The 13,783-nt window shown below is 41.4% G+C and overlaps 2 protein-coding genes across 7 annotated transcripts in view; one reads left to right on the forward strand and one right to left on the reverse strand.

Moving 5' to 3' along the window:
* FTO (FTO alpha-ketoglutarate dependent dioxygenase) overlaps positions 1-6,785 on the reverse strand; it is a 373,881-nt gene extending 367,096 nt beyond the window's left edge. For 3 of the 4 annotated variants that reach the window (XM_049702738.1, XM_049702735.1, XM_049702737.1), the window contains exon 1: positions 6,529-6,767. In XM_049702738.1, the coding sequence (XP_049558695.1) occupies positions 6,529-6,573 (45 nt within the window). In that variant the 5' untranslated portion in view covers positions 6,574-6,767. Of the gene's footprint in view, positions 1-6,528 lie in introns of all 4 variants that reach the window. The other variant, XM_049702733.1, reaches the window with a different exon arrangement.
* A 57-nt stretch (positions 6,786-6,842) lies between these two features.
* RPGRIP1L (RPGRIP1 like) overlaps positions 6,843-13,783 on the forward strand; it is a 98,874-nt gene continuing 91,933 nt past the window's right edge. The window contains exons 1-3 of one of the 3 annotated variants that reach the window (XM_004264899.4): positions 6,843-6,924; positions 9,354-9,445; positions 11,415-11,559. In XM_004264899.4, coding sequence (XP_004264947.1) covers positions 9,361-9,445; positions 11,415-11,559 — 230 coding nt within the window. In that variant the 5' untranslated portion in view covers positions 6,843-6,924; positions 9,354-9,360. The remainder of the gene's footprint in view (positions 6,925-9,353; positions 9,446-11,414; positions 11,560-13,783) is intronic. The other 2 variants (XM_033418964.2, XM_049702732.1) reach the window with 2 other exon arrangements.

Raw genomic sequence — 13,783 nt, forward strand, 5'->3', positions numbered from 1 at the left:
CTATGTTTATATATGAGAGCATCCTTGTTCTTAGGAAATACATGCTGAAGTATTTAGGGGTAAAGAGGATTGATGTCTCCAATTTACTCTGTAATAGTTCATAAAAAAAATAATAATAGTTCATGTATTTATATGAAAGGGAGAGAGCTATAAAGCAAATGTAGCAAGATGTAAGCAAGTTCTGAATCTGGGTGATAGGTTTGTGAGGGCTCTTTGTTCTACTCTTACAGCTCTTCTATAAATTTTAAATCATTTCAAAATAATAAATTATATCATCTAAAAAAAAATGGGGGCAGCCTTATGTCAGCAAAGGGTTCTTTGGGCAACCCTCAATCAAAGCCATACCTACTCTGTCCCTGGCACAATGGCCAAACCTAATCATACTAGATTCTCACAGCAACTCACAGAAGCAGCTATTCTTGACTCCATTTTCTGGCTGGAGAAACTGAGGCACAGGGTGCCAACTCTCTGTCCAACAGCAAAAAAAATTTTAGAGGCCATGGTTCTAACTCAGCCTATCAAATACTAATCTGGACTATTCCACGACATGCCTTGTAAAAAAATTCATTTTAAAAATGCATGAAGGGCTTCCCTGGTGGCACAGTGGTTGAGAGTCCACCTGCCGATGCAGGGGACACAGGTTCGTGCCCCGGTCCAGGAATATCCCACATGCTGCGGAGCGGCTAGGCCCGTGAGCCATGGCCGCTGAGCCTGCGCGTCCAGAGCCTGTGCTCCGCAGCGGGAGAGGCCACAACAGTGAGAGGCCCGCGTACCACACACACACACACAAAAAGCATAAATATACTTTGGTACCCTCTTATGTTTTAACACAAATTAAATAAACGTTATCATAAAAAGCTAACTATTTAATCCAACCTTTTTATTCACCCTCCAGACTTGGAAACTGTATAAAAGTCTATGACATAAGCAATCACAAGAAGAAAATATATTCTAACTTATTTCAAAGAGAAAAGGAAAACCAAAAGCAATTACCCATTATAGGGGTAAGAAGTTTAATTTAAAAAGCAAACAGGAGGGGCTTCCCTGGTGGCGCAGTGGTTGAGAGTCCACCTGCCGATGCAGGGGACACGGGTTCGTGTCCCGGTCCGGGAGGATCTCACATGCCGTGGAGCGGCTGGGCCCGTGAGCCATGGCCGCTGAACCTGCGCATCCGGAGCCTGTGCTCCGCAACGGGAGAGGCCACAACAGTGAGAAGCCTGCGTACCGCAAAAAAAAAAAAAAAAAAAAGCAAACAGGAGGAGCTTCACTGGTGGCACAGTGGTTAAGAACCCGCCTGCCAATGCAGGGGACACAGGTTTGATCCCTGGTCCGGGAAGATCCCACATGCCGTGGAGCAACTAAGCCCGTGCACCACAACTACTGAGCCCACATGCTGCAACTACTGAAGTCCACACATCTAGAGCCCATGCTCCCCAGCAAGAGAAGCCACCGCAATGAGAAGCCTGCACACCACAACAAAGAGTAGCCCCTGCTCGCCTGCTCGCCACAACTAGAGAAAGCCCGCGCACGCGCGGGGCAACAAAGACCCAACGCAGCCAAAAAGAAAAAAGCAAACAAATCTTTGTGACCTTAGGATAGGTAAAGACTTCATCGATATGACACAAAAAGCATGAATCATAAAAAGAAATATCGATAAATTGGACCTTTATCAAAATTAAACACTCCTGCTCGTAAAGACTATTAAGTAAACTAAATGAGTGAGAGACAATATTCACCATACATATTGCTGACAAAGGACCTATATCCAGAAAATATAAAGAACTCACAACACTTAATATTAACACAAATAACCCAACCAAAAAAAAAAAAAAAAGCGCAAAAGATCTGAACAGACACCTCACTAAAGAAGACATATACCTGATAAACCAACACACGAGAAGCAGCTCTGCATCATTAGACATCAGAGAAATGAAAAGCAAAACCACTATGAGATACCACTTCACACCCACTTTCAAAAAGATAGTGATAACAAGTGATGAGGATGTTAAGAAATTGGAACCCTCAAACATGAATATCAAATGGTGCGTCCACATTGTAAAACAATGTCTTGGTCCATCCAGGCTGCTGTAACAAAATACCATAGACTAGGTAGCTTATAAACAGCAGAAATTTTCTGCTCACATCTGGAGGCTGGAAGTCCAAGATCTGGGTGCCAGCACGGCTGGGTTCTGGTGAAGACCCTCTTCTGGTTGTAGAACTCCCAACTTAATGTTGTACCCTCACATGGCAGAAGGGGCAAGGGACGTCTCTCAGGCCTCTTTTATAAGGACACTAATTCCATTCCTAACCACCTAATCACCTCCAAAAGGCCCTACCTCCTAATACCATCACCTGGGGGATCAGAATTTCAACAAGAAAATTTGTGGGGGACACAAGCATTCAGACAGTAACAAACAGTACAGCAGTTTTTTTTAAATGTTAAGCACAGATTTACCACATGACCCAGCAATTCCACTCCTAGATATCTACCTAAGAAAAATGAAAACATTTGTACATATAAAAAGTAGAACACAAACGTTCATAGCAGCATTATTCATAATAGTCAAATAGTGGAAACAACCCAACTAACCATTAACTGGCGAATGGATTAAACAAAATGTGGTACATTCATACATTGGAATAGTACTTTTTTTTTTTTTTTTTGCAGTAGGCGGGCCTCTTACTGTTGTGGCCTCTCCCGTTGCGGAGCACAGGCTCCGGATGCGCAGGCTCAGCGGCCATTGCTCACGGGCCCAGCCACTCCGCGGCATGTGGAATCTTCCCGGACCGGGGCACAGACCCACGTCCTCTGCATCGGCAGGCAGACTCTCAACCACTGCGCCACCAGGGAAGCCCGGAATTATACATTTTTCAGTAATAAAAAGGAACAAAGTACTGATACTACCACATGGAAAAAAGCTTTTCAAAGAGATACTCACCCTCATTAGTCATCACTGAAATGCAAATTAAAACCACAATGAGATACCACCACACTCCCACTAGAAGGGCTAAAATTTAAAAGACAAAGACGGACAATACCAAGTACTGGTGAGGCTATGGAGCAACCAGAACTCTCACAGACAGCTGACGGAAATGTAAAATGGTGTAGTGGGTTTGAATAGCATCCCCCAAAAAGATATGGCCAAGTCTTAACCACCGGTGCCTGTCAATGTGATCTTATTTGGAAAAAGGGTCTTTGCAGATGTAATTAAGTTAAGGACCTTGAGGATAATGAAATTAAGATCATCTTGGATTTAGGGTAGGTCCTCAGTGCAATGACTGGTGTCCTTATAAGAGAAAAGAGACAGAGATTTAAGACACAGAAACTCAGAGAAGGTAGCCATGGAAGACTAGAGCAGAGATTGAAGTTATACAGCCCAAGCCAAGGAATGCCTAGAGTCACCAGAAGCTGGAAGAGACCAGGAAGGATTCTCCCCTAGAGCCTTCAGAGGCCCCATCGACACCTTGACTTCAGACGTATCTCTAGAACAGTGAGAGAAAACATTTTTGTTGTCTTAAGACACCAAGTTTGTGGGAACCTGTGCCAGCTGCCCTGGGAAACTAATACAAATGGGAGAATCACTTTGAAAAATTGTTTAGCGGTTTCTTATATGGTTAAACACAGAACTACCATAGCACGCACCAAGTGGACTCCTGGGTATTCATCCAAAAGAAATGAAAATGCAGACTTATACATGAATGGTCATAGCCGCTTTCTTCATAATAGCCCCAAACCAGAAACAATCCAAATGTTCGGCAACTCGTGAATGAATAAACAAATGTGCCAGAGCCACACAGCAGACAATTAATCAGCAATATAAAGGAATGAGATACTGATACACGCAACAACATGAATCAATCTCAAAAATCATTATGCTGATTGAAAGCAGACAGACCCAAGAATACATACAGTATACTTCCACCTATATGAAGTCCTAGAAAATACAAACTTCATCTACAATGAGAGAAAACCTATCAGTGCTTGCTTGGGAGCCAAGGTGAGGGAAGAGACTGACTGCAAACCAGCAAGAAGAAACTATTAGAAGGGATTAAAATGTTCTCTGTATCAACTGTGGTGGTGGTTCCACAGGTGTTTTTATCCATCAAAACTCATCAAATTGTACACTAAACGGATGCACATTACGGTACGTAAATAACACCTCCTTTAGAAAAAGAGAAGATAATTCATGAGTAAATGAACATTTTATCGTTTTATATTTAAGATTTAAAACTTAATTTCCTATACTTTGCTCCAACCAGTAATATTTCATAAATAAATTTTAAATAAAGATCAAAGAAATTTTTTAAGTAAACAGGCAAACAACTTGCTGTATCATTTCAACATGTTTTACAAGCAGAAAATGGAAAAAAAGCTTTGGAGTCAGAAAACCTCATTTCACAGAGCAACCAAGTGGCCTTGGGCAAGTTATAACTTCTACAAGCCTCCATTTCAACATCCATCAAGTGTGAATGACATTAACAACTACCTCACAGGCAACAGTTAGGGTTTCAATAGAATAAAAGCTCCCTTGTGCAGGGATTCTATCTTAGCCAAAATCAGAATCCCTGTGTCTGGCAAATAATAGGTGCTAAATAAGTCTTTACAGAAGAAATGAATAACTTTCATTGTAAACCCAAAAGGTAAGAAAGACATTACACACGATACCACTGTGTGACATCTGTTTCTTGGAACTGCTGTAGACTAATGCAGAAGGATCTTTCCCCTTTGTACCCATCTTTATATACTGCCTTTATCACATACAGACTCAGGCATGGAAACTTCAGGTCTCTGGTGAAACTTTGCTGTAGCTCGGGTCATAATAGAGCACATTTTATATCTTAACTCCATAGAGGTATTGCCCTAAGACAAAGTGAGTTCACTTGTAGGACTCTAAATTCTATGAGAGCACAAACTGTCTATTTCATTTACCAATGGTTCTCACATCCAATAATTGCCTGATACAGAGTGAGCAACAAATAGCACGTATAAAGGCCCTGTAACCAGATAAAGCACAGGACAGAGGGACTTCTAAGAAGGCCAAAGTGGCTGATGGGCAGAGAGCAGGGAGAGTGTCATGTCTACTGAGGCTGTGGATGATGCAAGTAAGGTCTACAACATGCAAAACAGTGTGAGCATGTGAAGTTTCCTCTTTATCCTAAGAGCAACAGAAAACCATGACAGATTCTTTTTCTTTTTTTTTTTGGTCACACTGCGAGGCTTGCCGGATCTTAATTCCCAACCAGGGATTGAACCCAGGCCACCGCAGTGAAAGTGCCTACTCCTAACCACTGGACTGTCAGGGAATTCCATGAAATATTTTTAAACAGGTGGTTGGCAGAGGATGTAGGAAGGAAAGGGCCATGATTAGATTTGCTTTTTTTTTTTTTTTTTTTTGCAGTACCCGGGCCTCTCACTGTTGTGGCCTCTCCCGTTGCAGAGCACAGACCCGCAGACCCGCAGGCTCAGCGGCCATGGCTCACGGGCCCAGCCGCTCCATGGCATGTGGGATCTTCCCGGACCGGGGCACGAACCCGTGTCCCCTGCATCGGCAGGCGGACTCTCAACCACTGCGCCACCAGGGAAGCCCTAGATTTGCATTTTGAAAAGCTCACACACCACAGTGTAGAGAAGAGTCTTGTGTGGAAGAAGGAACAGAAGGGGAGCAAGGAGTGTTTGGGTGTAGAGTGAATATAGACCAATAAGAAGACTACTGGAACGGTCCATTGAAGAGGTAATGGTAGCTTGGTCCAAGGCGGTGAAGATGGAAATAAGTGACCCGATTACCAATATATTTAGACAAATCAATAGGACTTGATTTGCGGAATGAGGGAAACACTCAATTCTTCTGAGCCTCAAGTCTTCATCTGTAAAACAGGGCTCTTGATACTCCACCTGTATAATATCTAACTTGCAATCTGTTGTGATAAGAATATGAAATAAATATTATGAAAACGCAGAGCCTGACACGTAATAAATGCTAAAAACAGAAAAATTCTATTACTATTTTTATTGTAATCTCATGGAAGAGCAAATGCTACAGGGTGAACCCCAAAAGTAGAAAATGGGATTGTAGTTAAAGATCTATATCCACGGTGCCGAAGACACAACATAGACAACTGTTCCAAATACACACATCTGACCGCACAGATTATTTCACCTAAACCGATGTCAGTCCGCAGAAATCATTACCGAAAAAGAAAGCACAACTGATATGATCACAGGCACCTGAGAGTCCGGTAAACTGAGGCACCTGGGTAGCTACAAATTTAAACAAGGAATGAGGTGCAGAAGCAGGACAAGGAAATGGTGTCTTGATTCTCATGTGAGCTGGTCCAACAGGACCAGGCCTGCATCCCGAGCAGCACGAATTTAGAGCCCCCGAAGGCTCTGGCTCCCTTGCTGACAAGGCCTTGTCATCCCTTGGCTTAAGACCATGGATCCGCTTGCCTTTCAACCAGGCCCTTCCGGTTCCCAGCCCCCAGCTACAAGTGCCCGAAAGATCCCAGACTCCGGAGAGCCCGACATACCTTAGCTTCGCGCTCTCGTTCCTCGGCTGTCGGGGTCCGCTTCATGCTGCCGATACAGCAGCCTTCGCCACTGCTAGTCGCGTAGCTTCCTCGCCCTACACCCCGCCTCCTCCATGTAGTTCTCTCTGCGTCCTGCTCCCGCCTGCCGCCATTCTCCCTCGGAGCCGCGGGAACTACCACTCCCAGGATGCACTGCGGCGACGCCGGAATGCGCCTCGGGGTTGGGAGCAAGAGAATTTCCCAGGTCCGACAGCTGGCGTGCTAGGGCCCGAAGAGAACTACATTTCCCAGGAGGCAACGGGGCCGGCCATGTTTTTCCCGTGCTCCTCTAGGCCGGCCGCACCACACGCCGTCGGCGCTATAGCAACGGTAGCTAGCGGCGGGGCGAGAGTGGCGGTGAGTACTCCCGGGGAATAGATGGGGCGCAGGTTGGCGCCCCTCTACTTGCAGCACGGGCCGGGGTCCTGGGGTCTGCTCTACGTCCTGGAGAAGCCCTGGAGTTCTACTCGCGTGAAGAGAAGCCAGGCTCGAGACACCTCCACCTCCTCAGGCCCGAATCACAGCCCGCCCATTGTCCCCACCCCCAGCACCGGTTTGAAATTTTCTGTCCCAGCCCTAAACCCAGTTCGAGATGATTGCTGTAAAAGAAATAAACAGCGCTGAAATTGGAAGAGTATGCTAACATAGGATGCTCAGGGAAGGCCTCTCTGAAAAAGTGATGTTTCAGCTGAGTCCCAAAGAATGAGGAGCCAGCTAGTGCAAAGGCCTCGAGCAAGACAAGGGCACCATGGATTTGAAGAACCTAGAGAACAGTGTGAGTGGCACGCAGTGAGCCAGGAGAGATCGCATGACACGGTGTTGGTGAGACATCGCAGCACTGTGCAAGGTCTCTCAACCTCAACGCTATTAACATTTGGGGTCAGATAATTCTTTTTTTGTGGTTCCTGTGCGTTATAGGATAGTTAGCATCGTCTCTGGCCTCTAGATGCCAGTAACACTGGTTCCCTGCTTCCCAGCTGTGACAGTCAAAAGTAGGATCAGACAACTACTTCTTAGATGTGTGACCTTGGGCAAGTTACCTAAGCTGTGTATCAGTTTCTTCATTTGTAAAGTAGGAAACATTTTGAGTAACAACCTCACAAGGATATTGTGAGATAGTTAATTAATTCACATAAGCAGAGCACTTAGAAGAGCACCTGGCACGTTTTAGTAAGCATTCAATAAATGTTAACACCATCATCATCATCACTGTTGTTATAAAAGCCACCATAGCTCTATCATGGAAAAGTTATTTTCACAAGTGTCCTGTGTTTAAACTTCTTGCTAATTTGGTTCCTAAATTGACCTCTCCTGTGGCAGTGTTTCCAAGAGAAGTAGATGATCTCCTAGGCATATGTATGTTAGTTGTTTATGTCACAGTAAAAATGCACTGGTCCGAAATCTTTGATGAGTTATAATAAAAGTTATTAACCTTCTCTCTAAAAGATGATGCATGTATACATATGCATACAAGATTTTGGAAACCATCTCTGGCTCCACAGACCCTGAAGCCCCAAGGACTCCATTCATTCATTCATTCATTCAACAACTATTTAGTGAATGCCAGCTATGCACCCAGCACTGTGCCAGGCTCTGAGAATACAGAGGTAAACGAGACAAATCAGCTTGCTACTCTCTCAGACTTTACATTCTAGGACCAATGTGCTAGAGATTGGGAACCTCTGCCTTAGGACATCTTCATTCGTTTTTTGCATTACTAAACATTGCATGGACCACTCACATCCGCATTTAAAACTAAGTTACTGTGATGCATCTCTGTAAAGAATAGAAACTGTAAAAAAGCCAGAATTAGCTGGACAGCATGTATGTGGAGGTAGGAAGCCCTGGGACTTCCTAGGAGGTAGGGACCTAGGCCTCATGGCAACAAAGGATACTACAAAAACAAACCCAGCTGGTGAATTTATGAAACCTCTTTCACAAAACTTGGAACTACCCACTCCTTTATGCATCAAGCTGAAGATTAATATTCAAGTGATATGAACATCCCAGGCAAATGTGCTATATGCCTTTAATTTACCATCTCACTTACCTTTAAAATAACTCTGTGACATAGGAATTGTTTTTTTCTTTTTTAAATTAAGGAACTGAAACTCAGCAAGATTAGGTGACTTGACCGGCCAGTAAGTAAGAGAAACAACCATTTGAATCAAGTTCCTGACTTGAGTTTTTTCCAAATACCTTCTTTCTTTGGGGAGCAGAGAAGGGGATAGCGGATGGAGAGGAGGTATTTCTTAAATTTGGGGGAGTTTGTTTTTGTTTCAGATAGAGGAAAAAGAAGAAGAGAAAAGGAAGAATGATAATCTTACCTCATTTCCTAAGCAAACGATAGGAAATATACGGTTGAAAGGACCACTGGCTCCATGATTGAATGTAGTATTACTTTTTTTTTTTTTTTTTTTTGGTGGTACGTGGGCCTCTCACTGTTGTGGCCTCTCCCGTTGCGGAGCACAGGCTCCGGACGCGCAGGCACAGCGGCCATGGCTCACGGGCCCAGCCGCTCCGCGGCATGTGGGATCTTCCCAGACTGGGGCACGAACCCGTGTCCCCTGCATCGGCAGGCGGACGCTCAACCACTGCGCCACCAGGGAAGCCCGAGTGTAGTATTACTTTTAAAATAGAAGCTTTCATCTTCTTCAAGCAGCACATGTGGGCAATAAGATGTCCATTAAAGTTCTAGTGCCTTATTCATTTTATTTGGTTCATTCCATTGCATAGTTAATGTTACAACTTGGAAAGATTTTATTTGAATTTTCTTTTCTCCACAGATACACAATGTCTGGTCCAACTGATGAGACTGCAGGAGACCTGCCTGTGAAAGATACAGGTCTAAATCTCTTTGGAATGGGAGGGTTACAAGGTACAGCCAGCTGTTATTTATTACCATTATGAACTTTGATCAGTAACTTCTTTACTTTTAATTTAAAGTATTTCTGATATTCGTACAAACAAAGCCATTTAAGTAACTATATAGTCTTGACTGGACTAAACAAGAAGATGGAGAATTTAGAACAACATATGGTATTTTACTGCATGCATCAATTATCAACAGCTCATAGAAAATGTAAAATCCCCCTCTGTTCTGATAAAGAATTGTTATAAATCATCTTCTTAAAATTCCACACATCAGTAGAAACGACACAGAGAGTACCAAGCCTCCAAACCAAATTGCCTGGTTTAAATCACATTCGCCATTAAAATGTTTCTTTCAGCTTAAATTTTATATGAGAGGAAATGCCATATTTAAACATTTTTGCCTTTCAAGTAGAATATCTCAAAATGGTTTGTTAGCCAAGTGATATTGACTTTGTTTTATCAAATTAATACACGTTAGAGGTTTTCTTTGTCCTTTTATCACTTAGTGGTTGCTATAGAGCTAAAAAGCACTTTCAAACTGAGAAAGAAAAGGACTGCTTTAAGGAACAATATAGAGTGTAGAGCTGTGTTTTTGTTTGTGTGTATGGTGTGTCAGCCATTCTGTCATTCCATAACATTTGTCATTGAGAAGGCTGTGATGTAAAATATATTCCACTAAGGCTTCTTCATACACTTGTTAATCAAAACACTGCAAGTGGCCACCTTGAACTACCACAGAAAGGTGGTCAAAATATGGTTCATTGAAAAAGATAAATTTGACTATATAGCTTTTATTGTTAAAAGTAAAAAGAATGGGGGATGTGGGGATATATGTATTACGTAAAGCTGATTCACTTTGTTATACAGCAGAAACTAACACAACATTGTAAAGCAATTGTACTCCAATAAAGATGTTAAAAAAAAAGTAAAAAATAAAAAACAAGAAAAATTTTAAAAAGTAAAAAGAATGTATAAGTTTTTTTTTTGCGGTATGCGGGCCTCTCACTGTTGTGGCCTCTCCCGTTGCGGAGCACAGGCTCTGGACGCGCAGGCTCAGCGGCCATGGCTCACGGGCCCAGCCGCTCCGCGGCATGTGGGATATTCCCGGACCGGGGCACGAACCCATGTCCCCTGCGTCGGCAGGCGGACTCTCAACCACTGCACCACCAGGGAAGCCCTATAAGCTTTGCTTTAGATCTTTGATGGAGTATCAGGGATTAAAATACAAATAATTTTAAGTGTACAAGGCTATTTTTTAGTATTTGATACCCTAAATTCAAGTCTTGCCCTCAGTAACTGCCTCATAGGGCTTTAATCTTTGTCCATTTGTTCCTTGTTTCTTTTGGAGGACTGTTGAAAATTGACCAGCTTCACAGGAAAATAGCAAATTTAAGCATATGTAAAAAAATATATACACACCTGCTAAAAGGTGTAAAAGTTCTTTAAAAATATATGATAGCTTATAAATGATTTGTGAATGTTTTTGTTTGCTTGGTCTTACAGATTTTATTGTTTATTTTCTATAAGCCATAGCTCAGAAAAATATCTTAATCATATTGTTATTGTTATAACTCTTACCTTTGAAAAAAATACTTACAGATACTGACTTTTTATTTAGTTTTTTCAACATTTAGCATATAAATTGAAAAGTCTTTATTGAATCAGAGTTGCATCTTTCATTCTTATTTGATGTAAGTTCCGTCTTACATTGTTATTTGAATACATTTTTTGAGTGGAAATGATTGTTGCTCAAATCCTTAATATTGCATATAAAGTATTAACAGCAAAGATTTTTGTTCTTACCTCCTATCAGTGGCGTGAACAATGCTATAACATTTTCTAAAGCAGTCTTAATTGTAGGTCACAAAAAAACCTGAGATGAGTGCATCAGAGATTATGTTAAGATCAACAGTTATTGTGTTTAGAGGCTATTTTAAGTAATCCTCCTATTAATTACCTTGGCATTTTTGCAGAAACTTCAACAACACGGACAATGAAGTCTCGCCAGGCAGTGTCACGTATCAGTCGTGAGGAACTGGAAGACAGATTTTTGCGTTTGCATGATGAGAACATTTTACTTAAACAGCATGCCCGCAAGCAAGAGGATAAAATTAAAAGGTTATGATAAAAAGCTTTTAGCTTTTTTCCCTGACTCTGTAAAGTTTGGAGGATATGCTTTTCTATAAACTTAATTGAAAACCCCACCTTGAATCCTTTTTGGAGCAAGGAAGGTTATAAATCAGTACAGTTTTTAAAAATGGAAAATCTTACAAACTAGGATAATAAACCAAGAAGATTATGAGTGTTTATTATGTCTGAAGTTGCCATTTGAAAGAAAGAGCTAATAGCTATGAGTGCCATGAGTGTATCGTATCTCTAAATAACTTTTGCTTTAATATTTATAGTTTAATAAGCAAATGGCCAAAACATCTGTTTTCTAAACGTCTTGATTTTAAAATGAAAGTTTTAAAAAGTAATTAGCTACTCTAACTTGTTAGGATGCATGTTCCTTTAAGATTTGGGGTTTACTAATGAGAACATCACTATCTGGAACATATTTTACTTTGCTTGGATTAATCTAGAATCTGTATTTATTTCAAAGAATCTATTGTTTCTGAGGAAACAGGGTCACTTTTGTATGCAAAAAATTTCTGCAGGGATTATTTCGTAAGAGTAGATAGCTTTCATTCTTTCTTGTTCAGGAACAGTGACTGTCTTCCGCATGTGTGGCATTAAAAGTTCATTCTCATTTGTGAGCATGAACAGATCTGTATTCACATTCATGTTCTAGGTTCAATGGAAAGGTGAGACAACGATTGAACAAAGAAGATAGGGGGTTTTTCTTCCGCTTGGAACTTAGCCTCTAAAGGAGTGACTCTAGTCAGTTTCTATTCTGTGGACTTTGTTTTAATGACCCACTGACCTGCTTTGTGCAGAGCTTTTACTTTGAGTTGGTTTTTGAGTCGTGATGATGGCTTTTTTCAAGACTCACTTGCCTGTTTCTTTTTCTGACCACTAACACAGCCGTCACCCTGTCTGAATGAGGCATTTAGTCTGTGACCGCTGAACAGTTTTTTTCCTTTGTAAACCTAATTGGTCAGTAAAAGAATTAAATTCACAGCCTTGACCTCATTAGTAATTTGTCCTAGCCAGAAAATAGAAAACAACTTAATAATGAGCTATGTAGTTTAATGGAAAAAGGACTGGGCTAGGAGTCAAGTGATGTGCATGTGTTCTTTGTCTCTCTGCCACTCGCCTATGGTATGTTCAAGCCATTTAACCTCCAGGAATTTTATTTTACTCAGCCCTGAGGGTAGTGATCCAATGACCACTATGACCCAAAGCTCTAATTTCCTTCTCAGTTTCACACCACTGACATTACCTAGATACATGGATAAACTACCTTTAAATTTACCCTTAAGATATAATTAGAATCACTTACTTTAGTATGAATGTAGATTTGCTAAACCACCTTTCTAAAGAAGTATTCAAACTTTACCCGATCACTTATTTCATTAATATAAAATAATCAAATGAAAATTATTGCTATTACTGGACAAAAAGATGCAATCTTACCTTTCTTGGCAAAGTTTACTTGCATATCTTTGAAGGAATTTTAAGCCTCTCTATGGATGTGCTCTTCTTGCCTTAAAAATTGGAGTGGTTTGTTTTTCTCTAGATGATGACTGCTTTTTCATATTAAATCTTATTTTTTTGCTTCAAACTTTTTTTTTAACATCTTTATTGAAGTATAATTGCTTTACAATGGTGTGTTAGTTTCTGCTGTATAAAAAAGTGAATCAGCTATACATATACGTATATCCCCATATCTCCTCTCTCTTGCGTCTCCCTCCCACCCTCCCTATCTCACCCCTCTAGGTGGTCACAAAGCACCGAGCTGATCTCCCTGTGCTATGCGGCTGCTTCCCACTAGCTATCTATTTTACATTTGGTAGTGTATATATGTCCATGCCACTCTCTCACTTCATCCCACCATACCCTTCCCCCTCCCCATGTCCTCAAGTCCATTCTCTACCTCTGCGTCTTTATTCCTGTTCTGCCCCTAGGTACTTCAAAACCATGTTTTGTTTTTAGATTCCATATATATGTGTTAGCATATGGCGTTTGTTTTTCCCTTTCTGTCTTACTTCACTCTGTATGACAGACTCTAGGTGCATCCACCGCACTACAAACAACTCAATTTCATTTCTTTTTATGGCTAATATTCCATTGTATATATGTGCCACATCTTCTTCATCCATTCGTCTGTTAATGGACACTTAGGTTGCTTCCATGCCCTGGCTATTGTAAGTAGAGCTGCAATGAACAATATGGTACATGA

Source organism: Orcinus orca, chromosome 20 (genome assembly GCF_937001465.1).
Source record: "Orcinus orca chromosome 20, mOrcOrc1.1, whole genome shotgun sequence".
Taxonomy (NCBI): Eukaryota; Metazoa; Chordata; class Mammalia; order Artiodactyla; family Delphinidae; genus Orcinus; species Orcinus orca.